A 26,396-nucleotide genomic window follows, 5' to 3' on the forward strand; every position below is an offset into this window, starting at 1 on the left:
ATATTAATTAAATCCTCATATATCCTGTAAGAGGTTTCCATTTCTTTGTGTCTGCACTTTTTGTTTCTATTTCATATCTTGATTTTAGTGTGCATATGAAATGCGTGAGATTTGGATGATCATCCTTTGTTTTAGCGAGCCATATGTGATATCGTGTTAGGAGAAAGCGGTAATTGATAAGAAGCGCAAATTGAAAGATATCTGGCCTCAGACCCAAATCAGTAATATTTGTCAAAGCATAATCTCTAGGGAGGAAATTTAAGTTTTTCAGCCATTCAGTAAGTTTATTCCAAAAGTGAGATGTTTGGCGACATGACCAAAAAAGGATGAATTATTGATTGTTGAATTTTTAGCATCATGAATATTAGTTTATATTGCCAAGCGTAGATTAAATTTGCATCGCTTCGGCGGAGCAAATATTCAATATGTGTTCAATATTCTTTTCTTTCAAGTTTCAACACAACGAGTCGAGAATGTGTCACGCCTTCCTGTCAGGAAATGTTTGCACTCATTATTGCAAGCGACAATTTCTGTCATCGCATGCACGTGTACTAGTGTTCATTTTCGTCTCCTGTGATGAATTCAGTGAAAATACCGCTGAATCTAATTGCTGTTAAGAGGCTGTCTCTGTAAGAACCGACCACTGATTTTACATCAAAAATTCGATTTTTTTCATAAGCTGGGATTTCGAAGCCCTTACCTAATCAATCACTTGATTAAAAATTCTATTTGAATTTTTCTGGGATTGATTGAAGTACAAGTTGCGTGCCTGCCGAAACCGGAAAAATAGGACATATTGCCGGCGCTCTAAAAAAATTAATAGTCGCTCAAAAGTCCCAGTTCTTTTTTTCAACTATAGATATATCATAACATTTTGTTTAGCCATGTTGCAATTATAATTCAATGTTGTTCCTTCAACGGTTAAAAGAAGATTTTCTACCAGTTAAATCGATTTTTGAACCTAACACGAAAATCGCTCTACTTTGAAGGCCCGTTTTAAAAATGTGGCACCTGTTTGAAACTGCTAAACTACATGAATAGAAAGTATAAATGTCCCTTAATTTAAGACAGCAATAAAATTTGTCTGCCCAGTAGGTTTTCAAAACTAACGACCGCTTAAAGTTCAGGATATTTTGAAAATATTCCAGTGAGTAACTAACATACTCGCCTTACGTAAATCTCTTACCTGGCTTCAAGATTGAAGTTTTGGTCCTTTGTAGCGATCCTTGAAACCTAACTGTTCCCAACAGGTGTTTTAGGTCCCAATCTGATGTGATACTCAAGGGAAGATTGGGAATTACAACACCTGTTGTAAACACAAAATGGCCGTAATATATATCAATCCTTCCTTGGATTCCCGGATCACCGTTTACTGTTCATACATGTATGTGTGCCGAGAGTTGTCCGAAAGAGTGCTTCTACAAACCTTTCAAGAGGACTCTAAATGATTAAACCGGCTTCGAGGTTAACAATGGTTAGTAATCAGGCAAAGAACATCGAATTATGTGACCGTCACGCTCGACACAGATGAGGAACGTATAAATGTACCTTGTATACAAACCTACAGCTGGAAGGGAAAGCTGGCAGTCTTAATGCTACCTAGGTTTCAAGGATCGCTACAAAGGACCAAAACTTTAATTTTGAAGCCAGGTAAGCCTCCCGTGTTGTGTGAGTACCGTTATTGTGGCCAAAGTCAAGAGAAAGCAACAGCAATGAAATGTCTTGCGTTCGGAAAAGTCTGTAATAACTGCAAGAAAGAAAACCATTTTGCCGCGAAATGTGCAGCAGAAAAGAATCATCGCAAGAAGAAAACAAATATTGGCCGCAAGTCACGAGGAAAATTTGTCAATCAGCTGAAAGAAAGTAAAGATAAAATCCTGTTAGTCTCTCACACTCAAGAAAAAGTTAACATCTTTACACTGGTACTTCAATCCAAAGTCCTGACTACAATGAACGTCGCAGATAAGCTAATTAAAATGCTCATCGACTCCGGGGCACCTTTAAAGGTGTTGCCCATCAAGTTTCTTTCCGAGGGATCGAACCTCAGGAGTCAAAATCGTAAATGGTGACTTCACCCCGCTGCATTGATTGGAAACAGCCCAAGAAATAAAGCTTTTGACTGGACAAAGTGAGAACATTCTAAGCTTCGAGGATGACACCTCCCGACTGGCACGAGAGACAAACTTCTGAAGAGCACGGAGGGACCCACAGCTACAAGAATCGAGAATCTTACAAGAATCTCATGCAAATAACCATGATTCGCTAGAGATTCAAAGTCTGTTAAGACATCTAGGAAGAACTTTCTGTATTCCTGATTTACGACTGCAGATTCACGACTGGCCATGAAGTCAACACTTCTTATATAGCTTCAGGGCCCTTAAACAGCGACTTATAACAAAACCAAAGCATTTTCTTTAGGTGTCCATCAATGGAAATATGTGTTTTAGGTATTGGCAGTTAAAAGGGGGTTTTTCGAAGAGAAAATTATCAAAATCGTTTGTGATGACTTTTAATTAATCCATACTGGATTGATTCAGCATGGATTCAAAGTTTAACGAGGAACTTGTCGAATTTAGCCTGTATTGCTCTTCTGCTGTTTGGTTTATTGAAGAGACTTGGTCACCCCTTGCAGGAAATTTTAAAATTACGCGTGCCACGCTTGCAAAGTAGGGTCACTCTCTTTCCACAAACACTCAATCTCGTTTTCTTCCACAATAGCCTACAATGTGAATGACAGTCTCAAAACGTTCTCCGTGTAAAACATGTCCAATTTGTTTAAAACCCTTGATTGCCACTCATCCGCAAACACTCAACGAAAAATTAGGATTTTGTCTCGTGAAGGATTGAATGTCCCTAATGTCATCTGTATTATGAAGCCCATTGGTCACCTGTCACATGGCATTTCCAGTTTTTTATGTCTAACCAGCGTGTTTCTAGCACGGATCAGTTTCTCGCATATTTTACTGATGCACACGGATATCTGTACAGTTTCCATCTAATAATAGCCATGGGGTGTCTTGAGTCATGAGGTGACTAAATTTCAGTAGTTTGCACAAACAGCGTTTACATAGAAAAGTCGGGCAAGCATTTAAGTGGCACGCATGGTGGAACTAGTGAGAGCCGCGGTGGCCTCATGGGGAAGACTTTAAAATGAATAAATCTCATGCCAATGTGGTAAGCTTTGATGAGAACGTGATTTATTCGTCGATCTTAATAAACTTATACGAGCGAAACGAACAATTTTTAATGAACGAAACAGCTATTGACACGGCACGAAAAATCGCCTTTACCGCGCGTCAAATGTGTTGTTAAAGGTTTTGTAAAGGTCGCCTTTGTACGCTTTTGACGATCTGTGACGCGAATCAAAGATCATCTGTGAATAAACCTTTACCACCAAATCAAAGGCGTGAAAGGCCGTTTTTACTCACCTTTGAACGCCTGTGTTTTTAGGGTTAAAGGTGATCCTTTGATACGCCTTTGCGCACTGTCAAAGGCGGGTCAAAAGTGTAATCAAATTTGTCTGCGATTCGAGTCCAAGGTTTGCTAAAGACGTGGTCGAAGATGCCTGTGACGCAGGCCAAAGGTTTGTCAAAGGTACTCTGCGCGTTCCGCGCTCGCGCGTCTCGCCCGAACTTCTCGCTCGCGCGTCTCGCCCGAACTTCTCGCTCGCGCTCCTCTTTCGCGCTGCGCGACCGTTGATCACGTTTCGCGCGATCCACATCTTATACGCTTTTTTCTGCTTACTACACTAGCTTTGTAGCTCCGCATACGATAGATGCAATTAGATCCGTACTCTTGATTTATGTCTGACACGTTTTGAAGAATATATCAGCTTTAATAAGGTTATTTTGTACCAAACTATTGACAAATGTTAACGGAAAAGCGGCCCGGAAAGATCATTGCGCCTAATTTTAAGAAAATAAATATGTTCAACTTCATCTCAGTTTCAATTTTTTCCCCGTTTTTACCAAGAGTAAATACCTTCAAGTACCTTACATAAATGTTTTGGGCTTCAGGTTTCAAAAAGCCACATTACAGGCTTGGTTTCAAACTACACGTAATGAGACTGATCATAAGGAAAACATTGTTCTGTCTATCGTGAAAACAACAGTCAACAAATCTTCCATGGTACAAAGTGCATTTATCTAACATTGAAGTACTACGGCTAAATTCTCAGTTCCTTAAATTTACTAGACCAGACTAGACAATAGGGAAGACAACCGCAAAATTTCGGGAAAGATATAGCAAACTTCGCATAAAAGTCAACTAGTGTATAAGCGTCCTTTCCAGATGGCACGTACAGTCCGTTGCATGGAACTCCTTATGTTTTGGCAGTTCTCCTTTTCTGCTTCTTGCACTTGCTCATTCTTGCATTATAAGTGGAATGGAATACAGTGTTTTCCACTTCTTTCTCATCAAAGTGGTTAAACTGCCTTGTTGGGGGTCAATGCCAACTAAATCCCCATTATTTCTAGGGAAGACACATTTTGACAAAGTCTAAGGCGTTGACGAAATTAATCAATGCATCTTCACTGGATAAGTCCATCCTGTCGACCACTGCTTGTCGGCATTGTCTAAACAGAAGCAAACAGACAAAAACGTTGGAAATGAATATTAAGGGTGAATCTTGGCATTCTATTCCTTAAAGTTTGCCTATAGTTTTTGCTAAAATCACATTAATAAAACGTGACCAATCAGATCATTACTCCTCCTTCGAATAGTTTGTGCTTCTGTCAATAATAGCCTTTTTTCTGTATTTCTCTCCACTCTACTCAGAGATTTGGTCACACAGGTGTGTCATTAAGAGCCAGTTTAACAAGCTAATTTCACCAGCTGAACAAGGGTTATCCCCAGCTAGAATTTCATAAGAGAACAAAGACTTGGGGTCATTTTAAAAGTGTACAGCTTGGCACAAATAAACAAAAAGCCTAGAGCCAGTTTATAAGTCCATCTGTCTGCCTGTCTCTTAAAGACATCTTACAGACCTCTTACAACAAAGATCTTTTATGGTTGCAGAATAGCAATCTAAAAATCAACAAATCTGACATAAACTGTGACAAGAAATGAGGAATACACACACCTTTGGGAATATTGCTATTCCTGTGTAATTTCCACAGATCTGTTCATGTTCAGTGGTGTAATCTTTTTCCTTATTTTCCTTGTAGATCATATGTGAAAAGGAGCATATAAACATATCAAAATAATTGCACATTTGATTAGTAAACAGTTAGCAACTACTTGTACACTTTTTTCCACTGAAAAAAATTCCTGAAATTAAATGATTTAACATGAGACATGCCAGCATGGAATCACATGGCTCATTCATTGAAACAAAAATCCAGTCCAAGATGATGAATACAACCACTATGATTCCCAGTGCAGCCACATCTCATAGAGGGAAATGGCTATTATCCAGTCAAATTTGCCAACAAAATTTTAAATTGAGTAAAAGCAAATAAATGTCTTTGTCAATTTTCTTTTACTAAGTTATTATCAAATCCTCTACGCCTTAAATTTTCTACTGATCCCATCAATAGTTATGAATTAATCATATTATTAATTTTGCTTGGAAAAATTTGGTTTGGAAACCTGATGGCCAAACCAAAACAGTCGATATTGCAGACAACCACTCAAAATTTAGATTCAAAACTCAACTTTTACCAGTCAAAAACCAACATTTCCTGAGACTGGTTTGCAACATTCTGCAACTTTGATTCATTTACCAAAAAGATTCCCACCCCTTGCATGTTTTCAATAACATTTTAATTACTTAATTTTCATCCAGGTGAGCCAGTTGATGTATTTGTCCCTTAAGAAAGACAACATTTCCTTACTTGCCCTTAAATGAACCAAAAAGAAACAACTTTTTTTTTCACAGAGTGAGACTGTAATAAAAATGATCAATTAAAATAACATTAATAAGCTATAGCCAGGTTTTCAAAATCTATTTATATCCTTTCTTTACTGGAAAAAGATATTAAAAGTTGTGGCTGAAGAAATTATAAGATGGTCTATGCTACAACATATAGAAATAACAAATGAATATTCCAGCCTTTTACTTACCAAAATGTTCTGATGTTTGCACACTTTGGAGCATTGCATGATTTAACTGCATCTGAGTTGACTATGAGCTGCAGAGTTGTATATTGTATCCTCTCCCAGAATTTATTCTGTTAATTTCTTCAGTTCTTCTAGAGTGGCTAGCTGAAGGATAAAAACAACATTCATAAGCAAATTTCCACTAGTCACATATTTATTGGCATTTAATTGTCTACTGCTCAAAAGACCAAGACATGAAACTCTAAAACTACTGGTATTGTCCAGAGAGGTCGCATAATAATATTATTATGGGGTCAGCTTTTTAATTTGCAACTAATGGCAAGTTTGATTTTTTATCAAACATTGTAACAATTTCACCTACTAACAGATAAGCTGGATTATGTGTACTAAAGGCATCCGTGGTCGAGTGTCAATTGATACCCTTGATCGATCCTCTAAATCGACTCTCTATCAACACCCGATCGATACTCAATCAACACTCCATTGACACCTCGGTTGACACTCAATCTACATTTCTATTACTCAGTTTTGCAAATGTCACAGGGTAGGTGCATTTGATCACCTGGTATGACACCATTCTTAGCCCAGGAGACAGTTCAAAATGTCAAATGCCTGGCAGGTTCGGGGTGGGACGGGGGGGATGGTTGGGTAGGAGATAGTGGAGTTCCAAATGACTGATCCATAAGCCTGATACAACAAATACAAAACATATTTTTACTACAATTGCTACTGATCTCGCTATCTCAGTGGTCAAAATTTGTTGTGGACTCACTCAGCTGCGCTTCGTGAGTCCACAACATTTTGACCACTGTGATGGTGCGTATCATTGTCGATAAGAGTACAGACCACACTAAACCACATGCAATTTGTTAAATTCAACCCAGTGAAGTCATTTATCAACATTAATGAACAAACATCATCATAATTTCAACTGTGGCAACAAACAGAGCTTTTTTTTCAATAGAATGGTAACTAGAGACAAAAGCAGAAACTTATCCATAGATTAAATTTTCAGAGTCAACAACTCTTTTAATGGTATAATGAATATGATAATTAAGTCAGGTCGTGATGGATTGTCATGCATGGCTGACTGAGTGTTTCCTTCAATGCGAATTTCCTTTATATTTACATGAGCTTTCTTTCAAGGGAATTGTTTAAGCTCAGAAATTACCAGAGGCATTGTGCACAACCATTTATACGTAAATAGAGTTAAGTTTAAGCTTAATTATTAAGTTACGTTTATTTCAAGCACTGATCATGCTAAAATCTATGCTATGACAGACACTTCAATTTAATGCACAAGACTTGACTGAGTGAGAAAAAAAATTATCTTTGTCAACGTTTGTAAATAAGTATATGTGAATTGAAAATAAAGTTGGTCTTTCTTAACGAAGAGCTTTGCCGATCAACTGTGATTCAGTCAAGTGCAATTAACCTTCGACCAAATTGTTTTCACTGCCGAGGATCTGCCTTGCCATAAATATACGCAATTCACAGCTCATTATGTAGTCATTGCTGCGTTTAATTTATAATGGTAATTGAACTGAGTGGAGTGCAATTTGGTCTGAAATCATACGCGTGATTTCAAAATCGAACGAGCGCGCAGCGCGAGTTCGATTTGAAATCACGCGTATGATTTCAGACCAAAATTGCACTCCACTCAGTTCAATTACCACTTTATTAAATCCATTTTGAAATCGCACAGTTTAATAGCCTAGTACCAGTATTTATTGAACCAATAGCCGGTTTGTCAAAAAGCGGAACCGGAAACGCGTTTACATCTCATTTTGAAAACATGAAGACTTACATGTCAACGTCATGTGTCAAAAACTCATTCGAGCGTAACGAAGGAAAAACACATTCCATCTCAAGCGGTTAAAATTTGCTCAAGTCATTAGCAAAACAAAACAGTCCACTTGAGAGTTCAATCTTCGTCATCCGACTCAATGATGTAAGCCCTCCGTTTCTTCCGTGGTTCTGACTTCTCATTGACGTCTTTGGAGTAGAAATTGAACGTGCAACCCGTGTAACTCGCCGATGGAACGGGGCTGCCAGAAGAAGTGAAAGCTGCCATGCGGTACTGGAACCGGCGTCGACAAAACCTGGATCGGACCGGATCGAATCACGGATCGGATCATAGAAAAAAAAAAAACAAAGTTTTAAAGAAAAAAAAAATCAAAAACAAAAATCAAACCGTTTATAAGATAATAATAAATAAAAAATAAAAGTGGAAAACTAAAATATGTTAAATGAAAATAAGAATCCCGAATTTGACGCAATGACATGTTAATTACAGAGAATGACAAGAGGTCATTTAAAAAGCCCCATAAGCGCCTAATTTACGACGAATTTAAATTGTAATGAACAGGCAGATGTAGTTGTATTTGAACGTTAGTTGGCTCGAAGCTTGCGTGAACCTCCCATTCTCGTTTTTGAAATTGTTTTCAGTGGCTAATTCTCGGCTACATTTTCGTGTCAGATGTGAGCGTTACAGTTGGCGTTACACACAATACAGTTAATGAGAAAACTTACGAACGAAAGCTTAAGGACATGACTTGCTTTGAAGGAGCTACGTCACGATTTGCACATGTTGAAAAAACTAGCCTAGTTTTTCAAGTTCGTCATTTGCAATCCCCGTTAATCTTTGCCATCCTTAACGATCCTCATTCCGTTTTGATTTGTTCTTGCCTCTTAAGTGTTTTCTATCCTAGAACACGATCATTTCAAGGTTTTATTCCATTTAAAGGCAGCTCTTTACAACCCTAAAAATAACTCTAAAAATCGTGACGTAACTCCTAAAATGTTGTTTATTCTCGGGTTGCGTTATCGTTCACACTATCGATGTTATTCCTAGAATTTTTTGAAAAACAGCTATATTTCCTTGAAATACAAATGGTTTGTTTCGTTTTATTCCAGTGCGAAATATCGTATTCCAAACTCACATCTTGTAAAAGTATAGACTTGTCTCAAAAACGGAAATTGTTTGAAATCATCAGGTGTTTAATTTTTTAGTGTTTTTAGTTTTTGTGTTTCTATTCATACGTTCGTCCTATTATTACCATACTGACTCGTTTTATGACAGTTTACCTTTGATGCAAGTGATTACAAGAAATATCATTTATCTGAACTGCGGAGAAAGATATGAAGACATGATTGATCATCGCAATCAAAACCCAACAGCCTGAAAAAAATTGATCTGTGACCAGCTCCCAGTTGGCTTGATATTATAAAAGAATAAAGGAATATCACACCTGAATTAAATAAAACGTTCTGCTCACAGTAGTCACTCGAGTGCAATTTGCTCAACAAAATTTTGGATTTTTTTCCTTGATCCGATCCGTGATCCGATCCGTGATCCGATCCGTGATCCGATCCGTGATCCGATCCGTGATCCGATCCGTGATCCGATCCGTGATCCGATCCGTGATCCGGTCCGTGATCCGATCCGTGATCCGATCCGTGATCCGGTCCGGTCCGATCCAGGTTTTGTCGACGCCGTACTGGAACTGCGAAGGAAAGCTTGGTGGAAATCCGGACCATCCAGTTGGGTGAAAATCAGGATTGAAGCCCATCATTGCCTGATGTATTTGGCCTTGTTGTTGGTGAATAGGAGCCAGTGGTGCTCGTTGGCGCTGGACTGCAAGTGCTTGATTGGAGGTTTCATTTGCACTAGTTTGGTTGGAGACCTCGTTTGGACTTTTTTCGTTATGCCCTTCTTTATATCGGAATCCACTGATTATGTGAGACAGTTCTTTCCTTTGGTTCTCATTTATTTCATCGTAGTTGTCTAAGGAAGATTCACGAGCATGGCCTGTTATTTCGCAGATGACATTGCGTGGTTGACCAGAATTCTTCAGTTTTGACACCAATGTTTTCCTCATGCTGTGGTTCGTCAACTTCTTATTTGTCTTGAGACAGGAGGCCATGGATTTCATGATATTGCCGATGGTGTTTTGTCCCATTCGAATTTTGGTGTACCAGACATCTGGTGACTGAGGACGATTTATGATGCTCAGATAGAGAGGCCCTGTGTCCTTCATTCCCTCGGGTCGCTTAGACAACCAAAGCTTCAAGAGCCGCACTGGATCGGTTTTTCCGCCGTCGGTGCTGTACATAACCTGTGGTGTAGTTCTTCGCCTGATTGACAGACCACCGCTTCGTGTTTTGGTTGGACCTTCGCAGAACTCTACGACTTCAGTGCCATCTTCTTGCTGTCTTATCACAAGGTCCTCCACGTACGCGTCGTCGTGTTCCTGGCGACCGCGTAAGCCAAGTTGTTCAGTCAAGTTTTTAAAGTTCACATTGGTCAGTACCGTTCCATTGAAATCCCCCAGCTGACCTTTCTCCCACAGGGCAGATTCCTCGTCTGGTGTTAGTGGCTGGGCTTTGTTTGGTCTCTTACCCTTTCCTTGCTGGCGCAGAGAAAGCGCCTTCGCGTTGAGGACTTCTTGTGAGTTATGGAACTCTCTCGATCGCACGATACTCAGTGGATAGTTTTTGTCCTTTAGATGACGTTCAATCGCACTTTGCATGATTTTCAGTGATTCTGGCTCGTAATCATCTCCGTCCCTTCCGGCGACATTGTTTCGATGCTGACATTTTCAAGATGGCGGGACTTTGCCCAGCTTTGGAACACGTTCATCCACTGTTTTGTAGAGCGGGACGTATTTTTATTCACTGCAACAGACTTCAGCTCTTGTATTTCATCGCTTGACACTACAGGAAACCTCGAGACGTCTACTTCATTGGTTGTCTCTGGATTTGTTGCTGTGTTTTCTTCGTTTGTTTCTGTTTTCCTGGACTCGGGATCACACGGAGCTTCTTCAGCAGATGGTGAAGAAATATCGCCAAAATAATCGTCACAAACTATACTGAAAGTTGGAAACGACTCCCGGAAAAGTTGATTTTCAGCCTGGAGGAGCTGTTCATCATCATTTAGATACTGTAAGTAATTAAATTCATCCATTTTTCAAACTTTACGAAATTTTGGCAAACAAAAGTTGCCAAATTTGCCAAACAATGGCTTTTTTTGTCTTTCATTTTCCTGCAATGTGATTGGTTAATTTAAAAAAGCCTTGAAAAGTGATTGGTTGTTTTGTTTTAGTGTCCCATTCTCATTGGCTGAGAAAAAGATGCGATTTGGAGCAAAAAATAGTGCGATTCGTGAATAAATCGCACCATTGAGAGCCAATCAGATTGCAAGGATAGCCAGTGATTTCAAAATGGATTTAATAAACTTTTTAAACTCCGTTATTCTCTGAACATTGAAAACAAATGAACGAAATTCAGGGACTTACCTTTTCCTGGTCCAAAACACAACGAAAATTTCACCAAAGCCGCCATAATGAAGCCAAATGAAGAAAAATGTCTGCTTTCCTCACAGCCGACTTCGTTGACCTTTATTCCGATTGGCCAGAAAAATGCGGGAAGCCGCTGGCAGCCGCGTTTTCCCGCTGTTTTCGAGTTGTTTCCTTGTGCCACCTCCAGGTCAAGTGAAAACTTTTTTATTAAAAAAATACACATTGACAAAAAAGCAAGCTTTCATTTTATCGTTAAAACAGCAAAAAATACGAAAACGCAGGTTATTAGGGCGTTATGAAAAGCGGAGTCGCAAGATATGGCCATATTTGACCTCGCCTTTGACATGACATGACGTAGGATCAAAGTTGTACAAAGCCATGCCGCCTTTGAACGCCTTTGACATAAGAGATCAAAGGTATGCAAAGCCGTGGTGTCTTTGAACGCCTTTAACGCGCGTCAAAACTGTAGTCAAAGTTATTGACATGTTTGACCTCGCCTTTGGCACGGATCAAATGTATGGCAAATCCATAAGATATTTGATTCCCCCTTTTTCGTGGGTCAAAGGTGGAGTCAAAGTTAAGATCAAATTTGCCCTCCTCTTTGTCATAGATCAAATGTATCGGCAAAGCCATGACATTTTTGACACACATTTGACGCGCGTTAAAGTTTGGATCAAAGCTATGATCATATTTGACTTCGACTTTGATCAGGATCAAATTTAGAGTAAATCCAATTTTTCGTGCCGTGTGAAAACAGGACAAACATCGGCACCATTATATAATATTGTAATTTCATTTTAAAATTTAGCAACATCTAAATCTGAAGTTGGCGGGTCTGGCCAGCCGAAATATTGTTTTAAATATGCTACGTTGTGTCAGCCTTGCAGTAGTCTTTGACTTATTATCGTTTTACCTTTCAAGTTTGGCTGATTAGATCTCCTGTGAGATCTAACGTTCAATAAAGCAGGATTTTCGTTCACGGCTTTGCAGTTTATAGCACGTCAGTTTTTTTTCTGTGTTGAGTTGTCTACGTTCAACCGTCATCGAGTTAAGTTTAGATTAAAGTGGTGTTCTCTATACTTGTCTTGCGACGGTTTATTTTAGTACATTGATCTGATCTGTGAGTGGGATGTCAAATGCACATAAACTTGGAAAGAGATTCCCAAATACTTGATTTTAATGAGCTTAAATGATTTTTACCCTGTCTTTTGTTTACATTTTTGCTTCCTGATTGAAAAGATAACAAGAGGAAACAAACCCCCTGTGAGCTTGTTGGAACACCTATTTATGGGTTGACAGATTTTTTGGATCAACACTGAAATGCTTGCAAAAGAGGGTACTTATTTTGATGTATTTTACGTGCAATATATAAAGAGACAAGCGGTTCCAAATTGGAAAAGAAGTGCTGTCTCATAAGAAACCTTACCTATAGCCTTGAATGAGCTGCAATGAGAAAGGTCTGTAAGCTCGTGCGAAAAGAAAAAAAAGTTCTTGAATACATGCTAATTTTCCAAGCAGGAAGACAAACATCAACATCAAGATCTGGGTGGGGGGAGTACTTTATAATTTTTTGGGCAGGAGGGTCCTCTGTGACCCAACAACCCTTTACCAGTCCATGTTCAGCTGCTATGTTACTACCCTAGCTATTGTGGACGTATGTGTTTGTAATACCGGTATGTGTACATGTGCAACAAAAGCCAACAAAAACGCCTACACTTTGTAAGGTAAGTGCGACCTTGCGTGGTACGAACACGGCTTGTTTTAACAGCCTTTAATAATGCACGAAGTGTGTACCAGGCTTCAGATAATTGGCGAAACACTGACCTTAACGTTTATTTGTATTGGCCAGATTTTTTAGCCCTACCACTTTAAAATGGTCTCCGCGGCCCCTGTCCTTATGACCGAGGAGAAGAAAACCGTCTCTAATTTCAGTGGCTAAAGCCTGGTTCACAATTGTGAGATAAGCAGTGAATAAGCATAAGCGGCAGCACAAGAAAATGGAAAATGCTTCTTTGCCTTGTGCTTAATTATGCTTGATCTTATTTCAATAGTGTTGTGCTTATCTCACAAGTGTGTGCCAGGCTTTAGGGTCTCGATATATCTGGAACCGACTGTCAATTACATGTACCGCCGCAAATCCTTTATCAATATTCAATATGGTCTAGATATGTCTATATTCAAGAACTTAAAGAGGCCAAATTAACACAACCGAAAGTACTGTAAATCTTTTTCGACAGTGTCTAAACTACTTCGAGATCAGACACAAATAACCTCAAGTACTTTTAACACACAAATAACAACAAATAATAACAATTATAATCCATCAAATATTTTCGCTCGCGCGCAATTGGTCTAAACACGTCACGTGACCGAATATTCCTCAGCTGAAAATGGGGAATATCCGAGAATATTCCACAATTTTCACTAAAACTGCGCGTGTTGCGGAAAAGATTTGAAGCATAATAAACGCAATAGCCTCCATTTTAAGCGAAAATATCCTCGGATATTTGCCCTTGGACATTATCTGTTCCTCGAAGCTCACAGTTTTCCTTGAGCTAAGCTCTCGGAAAACTGTTCGCCTCTCGGAACAGATAATGTCCGCGGACAAATATCCTAGGATATTTTCGCGCCAAACGGAAGCCATTGTTTAAATACTTTTAACATTATTTTGTGAGTGGTCGAGTTCTCGTGCCTATGGTTTCCTTTTACTTCCCTTCTTCTTTACGTCGTTTGTTCTCAGCACACGAAGCAGGGGGCAATTGATATATCTTCGTACTCATCGTAACAACTCTCATGAGTTTGGCAATGAAACTCGGCCCGAGGTTGGCTTCACATACCCTTCGTAAGTAGCCTGAAAATTTACATTTAATGGCTGGTAATGGACTCCATGATCGATCTCCTGGTAAGTGTCCTCCTGTTGTGGACCAACGTTATCATAATGAGTTACCAGGCCAGAACGTACGACATCAACAGCTTCACAAGTAGACTGCCCTTCAGTTTCTAACTCGTTAATAGTAGTGTTGTAGTAACTTGGTTCTGTGGATGGTTTACTATAAGGAGACAGCTCTAAGATTTCTTGCGTGGAACCTTGTTGAGGATTCCTTGAAACTGACTTTGTCTCTGCTAGAATATGAAAGAACCAGAAAAAAAAAGAACAGCGTGTTTTTCTATGCTGCATTTTATTTCGTTTTGAATTATCATTGGTAGTAATTGTTTTACTCGTACGTCCTTCCTTCCTTCCTTCCTTCCTTCCTGCCTGCCCTCCCGCCTGCCTGCCTGCCTGCCTATCTACCTGCCTGCCTGCCTACCTGCCTGTCTGTCTTCCCTCCCTCCTTCCTTCCCTATGGCACTCTTGCTCTACTATTATCCTTCCCTCCTTCCCTCTCTCCCCCTGCATGCATACTTCCCTTCCCTTCTTCCCTTCCCTCTTTGCCTGTCTGTCTGCCTTCCTTCCCTTACGATATTCAGTAGGTGAAACAAGGAAGCTAATCTACCAAATACCATATCAGAACTATCTGTAGTCGAACCCCTATCAAGTGGCCACCTGTTAAACGTCAACCCCTATGTGATACGCGGCCAGTAATCAAAGTACCGACGAGAGTTTCCCGAAGGTTGCCGTTTAATAGGGGTTGAACTGTATACAGATATAAAAGTTAAAACTCACCATTAGGATGCAACCGACGCCACATTACAATCCCACCGGCCAAGATCACAAGAACAAGTAAACCAACTACTATTGACAATATCAAAGTTGTTGTCGGGATCCCATCATCTTTGGTGGTAAACGTAATGAATCCCTCATTTTCATAATCACAATCTTCGTCAAAAGACCGTTGAAAAACCGTGTATCTTGTGCCTTCTTCAAGCTTTCTGTTTTGATACTTTATGAAAGCTGAAAGAAAAGGCGGAGAGGCACCTCGGGATTAAATCAATTCTGTGCGTGCTCGTATGAGTACTGGCAAAATAAAGTATTCGGAGAGAAATGAAGCCCTCCCAAGTCTAGCAAAACTGTATCTTGACTTTTATATATTAAAGGGACCCTCCAGGTGCTGGTGGAAGAAACAGAAATGATGGCATTGAAGTCGCAACAACACAAGACAAACAACAACAACAACAACAACAACAACAACAAAAAGAACAAAACAAACAAGCCAGCAAACAAACGGTTTTAGTCTTTACTGTTTAAGTCCAAATTATTAAACTTATCTATTATATATTATTTTATATTTTAAGCAGCGATTGTCCAAACTTAGGCCACAGTGGCGTCATACATTCTCAAAGTTCACTATGGTTTTCAAAATGTTTCAAAAATGTTATTCCAAAGGATGCATAAACTTTGAAGATTTGGGAAGAAATTTTTATATATTTGGAGTCTATTAACAAAATCTCTATTTATGTTCTCTAAGGGGACACGTGCTTGTTGCTCGTGTGAAAGATTATTTTGATAAGGGTGTGGTACTTTGCTACTTTGCAATAAACGTATATTATGCCAATTACGATCTCTGATAACTCTGTTCAATTTAAACCCAAAGCAGATCATTTATGAAAACCTGTGGTTCTAGGCTTTCATTTCATTTTTTCCCAATAAAACTTGTTTCAATTGTGTTTTTTTTTTTTGGTTTTTGACTTACCGTTGGTGGTCAAAATTTCAAATTTTAACCATCATGCTCTCAAGTCAATACATAGGTCTATAAAAACTTGTTTCAATTTTCAGTTTTTTTGGTTTTTGACTTAAACTTTGGGGGTCAATATTTCAAATATTAGCCTGCATGCTTCCAAGTCAATATATACGTTCTTATAAATGGATGTAGACCGTCCTTATTTCTAGAACGCCATTAGGTGTAAACTGACTCACATGTTGTTTCTCTGCGCTTTCTCTTAGCTTCAGTAACACCATCTCGGGAATAATACTTCCGGTCACCAACAGGAAATGATGTCCTTGACTGATCGTTGGCGAACTCAGCCGTAATATAAGGTTCTCCTTTCACTTGGTTATCGTAATTTCGCATGACTTTAACGTATTGTGTGTCCGATGGTTTTCCTAGGTTCTGTCCGTCAGTTAAGGGTGTGACGATCATTTGATAAAAGCTGTAAAAGAGTCTAGTAAGTTGTTTTCACATAAGGTGGCTGGCAATAGTATACCGCATTTTGTAGCAGTCATACTTTGACGGATTATCACTACCGCTGTTTTTGTTTGTTTGTTTGTTTTGTTAATAAATAACAACATTTACTTACATCGAAGTACAATACATTACATTACTAAAAGGCTACTACAGAACTACTTAGCATAAATGTATCCAGTAAGCTATGAAGATAAAAAGGTCATTACTACGAATCTCAGCTAAATTATTAATATATTCCCTGGCATACATGGCTTCCTTTTAAAACGTATATATTGAAATTGTTTTAATTTTATTTTTATTTATTTATTTACTTTTTTGAGGTTTAAGACTCAGAAGTTACTAAAGAAGATAGAAAGCTATGAATTCTGTCTATTTTTGGGAGTACTTCCTTTGATTTGTAGGACCATATGTAATATCGTGCAAATTACCACCACTGTTATCAGGTTTCTACAAAATTGATGCTGAACACGATTTGGTCATTTACTTCACCTAGCAGGTTACTATAGCTACAGTACAATCAGCCACACCGTTGATTTTGGATTTAGGCGCTAGAAACTCAATAACGAGTTCCGTGACCGCCACCTTTTTTTATTGTAAAACAATGATCACATGTTAAAATTCAATATTTTGCAAACTTTTAAAAGGGAATTCAAAGTTATCTTAAGTTATTAAAAATTAAAGGTGGCTCTCGACTGCCTCCTGAACATTTGTTTTTAACTTTGAACTCAAAAATTAACCAGCTACTGGTATTTGCCAAGGTTAGAAACTTTATGTCCTTTCTTCTTCAAAATGGAAAATCGTAACGTAAGCTGAAGTACAGAAACCCACAAGATCGATTCCCTACACACTCCGTGAAGTCCAGCACAATCTGCGTTACAGGGCAACTGAAGGCAAAATTTCAAAACACTTACCTGACTGGTTTGCCATTACTCAACTCTTTCTTAGTTTTAAAGGGGACAGACACTTCTGTTGTTCCAATGTTGTTATCGGGAGGCGTCGGAGCAGTCGGTGGGTCTGAAAAACAACATATTGGTACAGGTATAGGTATATTAGTTTGATTAAAACGTTAACATACTATCTGGCAAGGTATAATTTCGGCAGGAACTTACGTTTGGAAGTCGATCGTTTTTCTAAGCCAACATACAACGTACATTGACGAAGGGTGAGGGGTTTAATCCCCCATATGGGCCATACTCCTCTAAAGTAATTTTTAGACATAGTACCCAACTCTACCGTGGATAATACTCCCACGGGTGTTTCTTCTATCATTTCGTTTGAACAGTCCACCTTCAGTTAATTACTGCCATTTAGATGTTTCGCTCAGTTTCAAAATAATATTGTTCATTTGCTTTTACTGCTTTACTATACAGCTGAATTTCTGGTAATTGCTATTTGCCGTGTTTATGAAAAGCATATATATCTTTACCTTCAGTAGTCGCACTTTGAGGATCACTTTTTGAACCTGCACCCTTCACGGTCTCAGCCCTAACTCGAAATGAATATGTTGTAGACTGACTAAGACCATTTACGACCGCTTTCAGAAGCGATGCAGGTACTTCCTTTTCGCCCGTCCCTCTCTCAGCTGTGTAGAATATGACGTACTTTGTAATGATACCGTGTGTAAACTCTTTAGGAACCGGCTGCCATTCCACCTCGACACTAGTACTGTTCAATACCTTTACAGAAGTAAGTACAGGAGCCCTCGAAGGTACTGCAACATACAGCAATTTGAGCTTTTGTAACCTGAGTGCAAGTAGGTTTAATACCAGTTGCTATATTGAGATAAACTACTACTAGTGCCGACGGTATTTCAGGGAAAGGAACTGTCTATGTACATATTTTATGGTATACCATTCCACTTAAGATTTTGTTTTTCTTTAAAAGTTTTGATAATGATCAAAAAGCGACTATTCCTGTAAGATAGTTTTCTTCTGTTCAAGACTGTGTGCGTCCTGATGGCCACTAAGTTTTCACACAGGCTACTACCCTTACCTGTTATCGACTTGTATATTGTTTGTTTTCAGTGGCGACAATGATTTGCACATGAATATAACCTTATAGCCAACTTTTCTGCATGCTCTTCACCTTAGTTGAGGGCATGAGTTGAAAACCAACCGAGTCTCCCTACCTCTGCACCAAAAATTTAATGTTGTTTTCCTCGTACTTACCGTCTTGGTCCGTCCATACAGTGATGGGATTGCTGCGTGGTCCATCACCTTTCAAAGTTGCAGCTAACACCTGGATGCTGTATACCGTATACTTTATAAGTTTTGTTAACTCAATTCGACGGGAGGGTGAATCAACCCGTTCCATCGTCTCTGCATCTCCCTCGGACTCCTTGTAAATGACAAGGTATCTAAGGATTTTACCGTGCTGTTTATCTGCTGGCACTTCACCCCAAGTGACTGAGATACTAGTTGAGCAGGTGTTGTGTCCTCTCACATTCTCAGGAGCAGCACGAGGTACTGAACAAAGAATAATGGTATTGATAGTAATGGTATCGCAGCTATTAAACGGATATATACAGATAACGTTTAAGAGAGCCCGGATCTCTACCGCGAGGGAATGGACAATGACGATCAGAAACAAATTAACAGATAGAAATCAAATTACAAGCGGTTTGTTATCCTCTTCATTCTTGTCCATGGTTTTTTTCTGTAACTATCTCAACTCCTTAAAAGTTTTCCAGCGTTTCGTGTTTTCAACCCATAATAGATCTTACTATATAGCGTCTCTAGCCTTTATTTGTTACACCTTTTCTGAACACCTTTACTTGTATGATTATTCCCAAATAATGCGAGGAAATCTGAACGCTAACTCACCATCTTGGTTTGTAACGAAAAATTCGGGATCGCTGTAGTGTCCATCTCCCTTGTCGGTAGACGCCAAAACCCTGACACTGTAGTTCATATTCTTTATCAGCCCAGTTAGATTCACCTCACGTATAGGAACATAGACTGTTGTGTTTTCAACGAGTAAAGAACTGATCGCCTGGTAGCTCACGGTATAACTACGAATGATACCGTTCTTGTCCGCAGCTGGAACTTCATTCCACCTCACTAAAAGTGAAGTGGAAGTTGTGTCGTTTACTCTTAAATCCTGGGGGGGGGGGGGGGGGGGAGCGCCAGGTACTGCAAGGAATATAAATTGTGTTAAATTTTCATCCGCTAACATGGCGTCAACTCTTTCAGCTAACTTCACCATGTACATCGTGTACATCAAGCAAACTAAACAATTTTTCTAATTCTGAATAACAAATGCTACTGACTGTAACACTGTAATGACTTTGGTTAGCCTCCAAGTAGTTGATTTTATCCTAAGACTCATGGCAATGCTATTATTACAAATAGAGTGCTTCTTAATCCTAAACAACGTTGCATTTAGGAAGGGGTTGACAAGCTTTACCTGACTCCTCTTGCTAATGCATGAAATTGCCTATTTTGCGACAATCTTGTTAATTTTTCAATGAGCATAATTTCCGTATTATTTTAAATAGCAGTATAAATCTACTAGCGTTCCATCACGAATGCCGTTCTCTTATTTGACTGCACTACACGTTGTCTATTCTGTTACAGATTAGTGAGTAACCTAGAAGTGTGCGGTTGATAACAAATAGCGGCCGCTTCTTTGCATTTCCAAAATGTCTGCGAAGAGGATTTAGATGATATTTTGAAAAACAAGTAGACTTCTAGTAAAACAATAAAACTAATCGCTTTCGATTTTTATTGCGTGATAGTCGACGAGGCCGGGCCTAGCCCGAGTCAACTATCAACCGAAAATAAACTTGAAGCAACTTGGATGCTGACCAACGTTCGAATATAAAATGTACCCATCATCAGGGATGGCGTAGTGGTCAAAGAACTCTCTTCCCACCAATGTGGCCTAAGTTCAGACACGGCGACATATGCGGGTTGGGTTTGCTGTTCGTTCTGGTCCTGGTTCCAAAGGATTTTCTCCGGCTTTTGCGGTTTTTCTTTCCCTACAAAAACCAACATTTCTAAATTCCAAAGGGCAACAGGTTTGTTAGTCTTTCGACTGTTATGTTCTTTCCTCGCTAGAAACAATCTGACTAACTTATTTCGTAAAGCATGGTTAGTTCTTGGTTATTTAAACTGTACTTATCGCTCAGCTAGTCAGTCAGGAAAAATACTTACCATCCTGATCTGTTCTAACAACAATAGCAGGGTCATTGGCCGGCCCATTTCCTTTTACAGTAGATGCAAACACTGTGATATTGTAGTTGACGTACTCCTTTAGTTCTGTCAAATTCTTTTGACGATCATTGGCACCAAGCAAAACACTTCCATTGTCATTCTCTGTTTGTGAGTGGTAAGTAATAGTGTAACCCGTGATGATACCATTCTGTTTATCAGCTGCAACTTCATCCCACGTGACTAAGATGCTTGTTGAGCTGCTGTTCTGTCCTCTCACATTTTGTGGGGCGCCATCGGGTTCCGATATAGAAATTCGGAATCCATTTATTTTGCAATGAGTGTAAGTTTAATTGACAACAATGCAGTGTAATTGTTTACTAAGTGCGCCCTCAGAATACCATGTGTAATGCATTGCGTGACTTCAGTTGTATATGTTGTGGTCAGCCTTTAAGTTCTACTTCAGTTCAGTAATCACGTTTTTACACCAATCTAAGGGACCGTTTTATCATCCATGAACTGAATTCGTTCATGATAAAAACGTGAACTGATGTTTGTGAGCAATGCTCTCCATCGTACATTTTACCCTAGTACATACTTCGCAGACAATAATGACTTTGGAACCACTGCTCAATAACATGCGGAATTAACCAATCAGGATGGAGCTTTAACTTACACAGCCGTACACAAATTCGAAATTAGCCAATCAGAAGCCGTGTGTACTGTCCTGATATCGTGTGATATCAAGTCACTGACCTGATATGACTACCCCGACATGGTCACTTGGACCTGATTTCGTATGTTATTGTAATTCGGCTATTAAGGCATGGCCCGCCTAGCTTAGCCTTTGCTAGTTGCGGGCATGTCCTTTTTTTGTAACATATAATTTGAAAGTAATTAAGTGTATAGAGTGTAATTTGGGTACGGTAAAATACCTAATAGATTTCAGTTGCATATCAGGCTCGTTTTGTCTCACCATGGTTACTTTAGCTCGACCAAACCCGCCTGAAGGTTCGCCAAAGCGTCACAGAAAGGTACGATTAGGTGAATATCGCGTCGCTGACCTTCCAATCTACTATATCATAAACTGCGCGAAGAAACACTGCACATCCATAACTGGATTTTCCAACACTAAATATTTCAAAGTATATAACAAATTGAAGTAGCGTAATTTGTTTCATGTTTAAATTTATAAAATTACTGAGATACTACGCGCGCTCCAATTGGTCGATGAATGTGTCTAGATGAGAGTCTGTAAACACGGTTGTAACGATATAGATTCGCGCGTATTTTTGAAAAGTATTTTATACCAGCGCGAGAGAACTTAAATCCGCGTTTCCAGAGGCTCATCTAAACACTTAGGGGATTAGGAGAATTCTCGAAAGCTATGCAAACCCGAGACTGCGTCCCGGGTTTGCATAACTGCCTCGAATTTTCCAAATCCCCCTCGTGTTTAGATGAGGTTGGGCGAAAACGTAACCTAATTTTCACACTAGGAAGGATCTTCTTGCACTCGCGATTGTCTCTTCAAATCCGATCAAACCAGTCCCGTTCCTAGAATCTTTGTTTCCTACTGTGCAAACTTTAGAAACGAGTGACTCCCGGGATTCCGTTGCAGGTTCGATTTTGATTGGTTTCAAATTAATGAAAATGACCTGAAGTACAAAACTAGAGACTCGACTGAGTCACGTTTGCCATCTAGCCAAGCCCAGTTCAGCCACAAGTCCGATATATCAATAAAAAAATAACGGGACAAGTATTCTTGGGTAGTGGTCGTTCACTATGTGTAATGTGAGAGGAAGTGGACAGCAGAAAATGTGCGTTCATTTCTTTTATGCTACTAAATCACTAGGAACTTCGATCAAACAGAGGTTTGTCAAGTCCCTCAACTATCTCTTCTACTCGTGCTCAAAACATTTATTGAGGGAGAGTTAAAACAGGGGTAAGCCAATTAACCCCACCCATAGCCTGCGTAGCAAGCGTTCCGTGGGGTTTGGAAGCAAAGAAAGACCGAGGAACGGGATTTTCGGTGTTTTGTCTGCGCGAAAAATGGGGCGAGAGCCAAAAAAAAAAAAAAAAAAAGAGGGGGGTGGGAGAGGGGAAGGAAGGAAACGCTTGGATTTTGAAAACCTCCGTTAGCCAGCTAACGGGGCTCGTGATTGGCTGGGCTAATCCAATATTATGGACATGTGTCGATCAAAGGTATTTTAATGCCTTTGAGTGCCAGACAAAATGGGAAGACGCGTTCGAAGCTTGTTTACAAAACGCTTTAACTTTTCTCGCTGAACGAGGATTTAGTCGTCAGCTTCGACAGTACGGTAGAAATCGTGTAGTGCAATGCCGACGCTTTGGTTTTTCGAAGCCTGCACATTATTGTAGAAAAAAGCGCGACACAATTTGCAGCTGTTCTCTTAATTTTAACATCACTTTCGTGAATGCCGCATGCGCCAAGGACAAGATAATAAACCACGGAACAGGAAATTCGCACTACTGCGTGGGAAAACCTTCTAATTTCGTCTGGCTTTTTACATGGCAACATGTTGTCGTAGTCTGATATTTCATTTGAAGCATTTTCGTTGACAGTATTTAGAACCTCTGGGTACAATTCTGAATGATTTGTTATAGTGTTAGCTGCGACATGCCAGTTTTTGTTACATATTTACCTTACCAAAAATTTAGTCGTCTCGTCGCGGGGAATTCTTACGAGGATATTTTATAAACCACTTTGACTTGGAGGCCGCCTTGGGGAAGATTATCTTTCTTCAGACACTGGTCAAGATTATCGTTATTTTCCCTCTCAGATGTTTGAAGCCTCTCCTGCCCAAATTCCAAAGTTGGCCGAGAAGACTTTCCGTTGTTTGTTTTTGCTGCAGGCGATAACACTCGAACCGATTTTCGGATCTGGCGTTTCCAGCAAACCCTTCTTTACTGGAATTGCCTTTGTGGGAGTTGACTTGATAATTTTACCTTGTATCGATTCCTGGACGAATGAATACAGTGATCCAAGATTTCGAATCATGCGAGCACAAGGATTACTAACGCGACTTGAATACTTCTCACATTTTAACTTTCTGGCAGATTTGTGCTAAAACTTCACCCTTGCAGTCCTTCCTTTTAGACAGATTGAGTAGAAATATAGCTTGATTATAAATTACCAAATTTAATTCATCAAGATTTCTCCGTTCCCACCGTGCGCTCGTTGCTTCAGATATATTTTGACAAGTAAAGTTTATTTTGGTTCAAAGTTCATTTCCGCTACGGAAGGCCGAAGATTTTATTGCTTAATTTATGACAGCCGATGACAGCACGAAATCTCAGTGTGCGCACTCAGGCATGAAAGGCCAAGTGGGCGGTTTTCAAAATCCAGGGGTTTGTCTGCAAGCGTTTCCTTCCTTCCTTCCCCTCCCCTCCCCCCTCTTTTACTCGCTCCATTTTTCGCGCTGCTCCCGAACCCCACAGAAACGCTTGCTGCGCAGGGTACCCCACCCATAGCACCTTTTCGCGTTGTCGAGTACACTTTTACGCTTTTGTAAGACAACCTAGCTTACTCGAAACAGCTGTATACGCCAGATAAACTGGGCAGATAGACTTACCTACAGATTTGAAGTAGGTCCAGTTTAAAAAGAGAGCAAATGGACAAAAGAATAGCAATCTGACTGCTTCTTGTTTCGTCATTTCAGTTGGTTCTCTTTCTTCCTTTAAAAAAAACTAATAATCATAACTATAGATAATAAAGGAAAAACTGAACAAAAAACCGCCAGTTTATCAACTCAGTGATGTTTTTTGGAATATGTTGAAGTATTAAGCCATAAAATATGGTTCGAGATAACCTTAGATAACCTTGATGAAAGCCTCAATAACAAAATGACACCCTTCGCGCTGTTGCCATGACAACAGTTTTGCCGCTGGTGCTGTCTTAATAAGAAATGATATTCCTAGTCTTTGTCGTAAACCAAGAACCATCTACCCAACCCAATCTAATGATGGGAGTTAAAGACAGTATGGGAACTACGTCTGTGCAAGGAGGACTCTTTGCTTCACTTTAGAGGTTGCAAATGGGGATATTTGTTTTTTTTTTAACCAAAAGAGACTGGGGCCGAAACAGTTGCTATGGCAACAGCACTAAGGGTGTCATTTTGTTTCTTTTGTGATGCTCATTTGTGGTGCCAACTTTCAAGAACACTGCTTCAATATTTCTAGAGATATTGTTTATTTAGTATTTTACCATTTTTTACTTGCAAACGATATGACGCCATCACTACTCTAATTTGCATAATAGAAAAACGTCAATATCTCTAAAACAAAAAAAGATATTTCAAAAAGAAAAACGCCATTCTTCTGTAATTGGAAAGGTCTTTCTAGACTTTCTAGTAAGCAGAAATTTTTTGTTATGCCATTTACACTTTAAGGTCTTCCTTAAGTCTTTAAATTATATGTTGTAACTGAAATGGGTTACCATGGAGAGAGAAAAACTCGTCACAATACAGTTCACTTCTACTCTTTACCTATTAGCCGTTTGTTTGTCACAGCTGTGTTCGCTCCAGTTTAGTTGATGCTTTCAAATACGTGGAAACAATGAATATGCGTCTCTCTCAGGGAGAAAGCGGGCCTCTGTATAAACATAAACTTCTTTCATCGCTTTTTCTAAAGGCAGAAAGTCAATAGCTCATGACGTTTAAAAATGCCCGAGTTATAACTTCCTCACATTTGAAGTTTGTTTAGGAGCAAGAGCTTTTCCGTCCGTGTTTTTGAATGATGCTGTTAGAATACGCGTCCCTATTAGTATCATAAAATTGGGGGCAGGTCTGTAGCTGTCCAAACACTGTTTGTTTTTGGCTCACGAAACAATACATAAATGATCTAAACAATGCCCCTATCTCTTGAAACAACAGAAGCTACAGGTTACCAGAAACAACAAAAATACAGGTCGGGAAGAAGTGCTGGACTACTCCAAAATTGGTCAAGAAATTTAACCGTAGATTCAAAAGTAGATTTAAACGGGAAACTTACTAAGATGACCTCCAATTTAACTCCAAGTGAGGATAAACAGTAAAACGTCCTTGGTTTTAATAATTAGTTAATTAAACTGAAAATTTGGATCAATAACTAACATGTTGACAATCATAAAATAACTTTAAAAAAGGAATACAGTTCCAGATGAGATCAATTTTCACTGCGAGCTGTCAAAGGCAGCTGGAACAGTAGACTTATCGTCAAAGACTGGCAAAGAGTAAGCTTTTGGGGATTCCTGTCATTAATTACAGCCACTGCCTTATACTATGAAAGGAACTGCATGGAACCTTAAACGAGCTACGTCACGGTTTGTTCATATTGATTCTCTCCGCCTCAATTTTTCAAATTCGTCGTTTGTAATCCATGTTAATCTTCTCCATCCTTAGCCATCCTTGCGCCCCTATGGTTTATCATTATCTCTTTGGTGTTTTTCTCTCTTATTAAACTGTTATTTTTAGGTTTCCTACCATTTAAAGGTAATTTTGTATGTGGCCAAAATAACTCAAAATACCGTGACTGAGCCCCTTTAATCACAACATGACACTTTGTTCGGCATCAAGCAACAAATGCCTCTAAAAATGTAACTTGACTCTATTCTGTGCGAAAACGTTCCAAACAGCTGATTGAAGATCATATAAAAATAGATGTTGTAAAACAGTACGAGAAATTTTGCTACTTAGTTTTGTTAAATTGAGGTTCTCGTTTTACTTACAAACGCACAGCCTAGCTTCTCACTGGAGGGCGTCTAG

At 39.3% G+C, this 26,396-nt stretch overlaps 1 protein-coding gene and 1 pseudogene across 1 annotated transcript in view; both read right to left on the reverse strand.

Moving 5' to 3' along the window:
* Positions 1-24,309, reverse strand: part of LOC145468667 (neogenin-like) — a 114,450-nt gene extending 90,141 nt beyond the window's left edge. The window contains exons 1-6 of the mRNA XM_081452379.1: positions 24,228-24,309; positions 20,638-20,709; positions 20,313-20,462; positions 19,306-19,542; positions 18,652-18,948; positions 18,160-18,194 (exon numbers count right to left, since the gene is read on the reverse strand). Coding sequence (XP_081308505.1) covers positions 18,160-18,194; positions 18,652-18,948; positions 19,306-19,542; positions 20,313-20,462; positions 20,638-20,709; positions 24,228-24,309 — 873 coding nt within the window. The remainder of the gene's footprint in view (positions 1-18,159; positions 18,195-18,651; positions 18,949-19,305; positions 19,543-20,312; positions 20,463-20,637; positions 20,710-24,227) is intronic.
* On the reverse strand, positions 7,985-11,106 carry LOC145467353 (uncharacterized protein KIAA1958-like; annotated as a pseudogene).
* Positions 24,310-26,396: the final 2,087 nt, after the last annotated feature.

Source organism: Orbicella franksi, chromosome 14 (genome assembly GCF_964199315.1).
Source record: "Orbicella franksi chromosome 14, jaOrbFran1.1, whole genome shotgun sequence".
Taxonomy (NCBI): domain Eukaryota; kingdom Metazoa; phylum Cnidaria; class Anthozoa; order Scleractinia; family Merulinidae; genus Orbicella; species Orbicella franksi.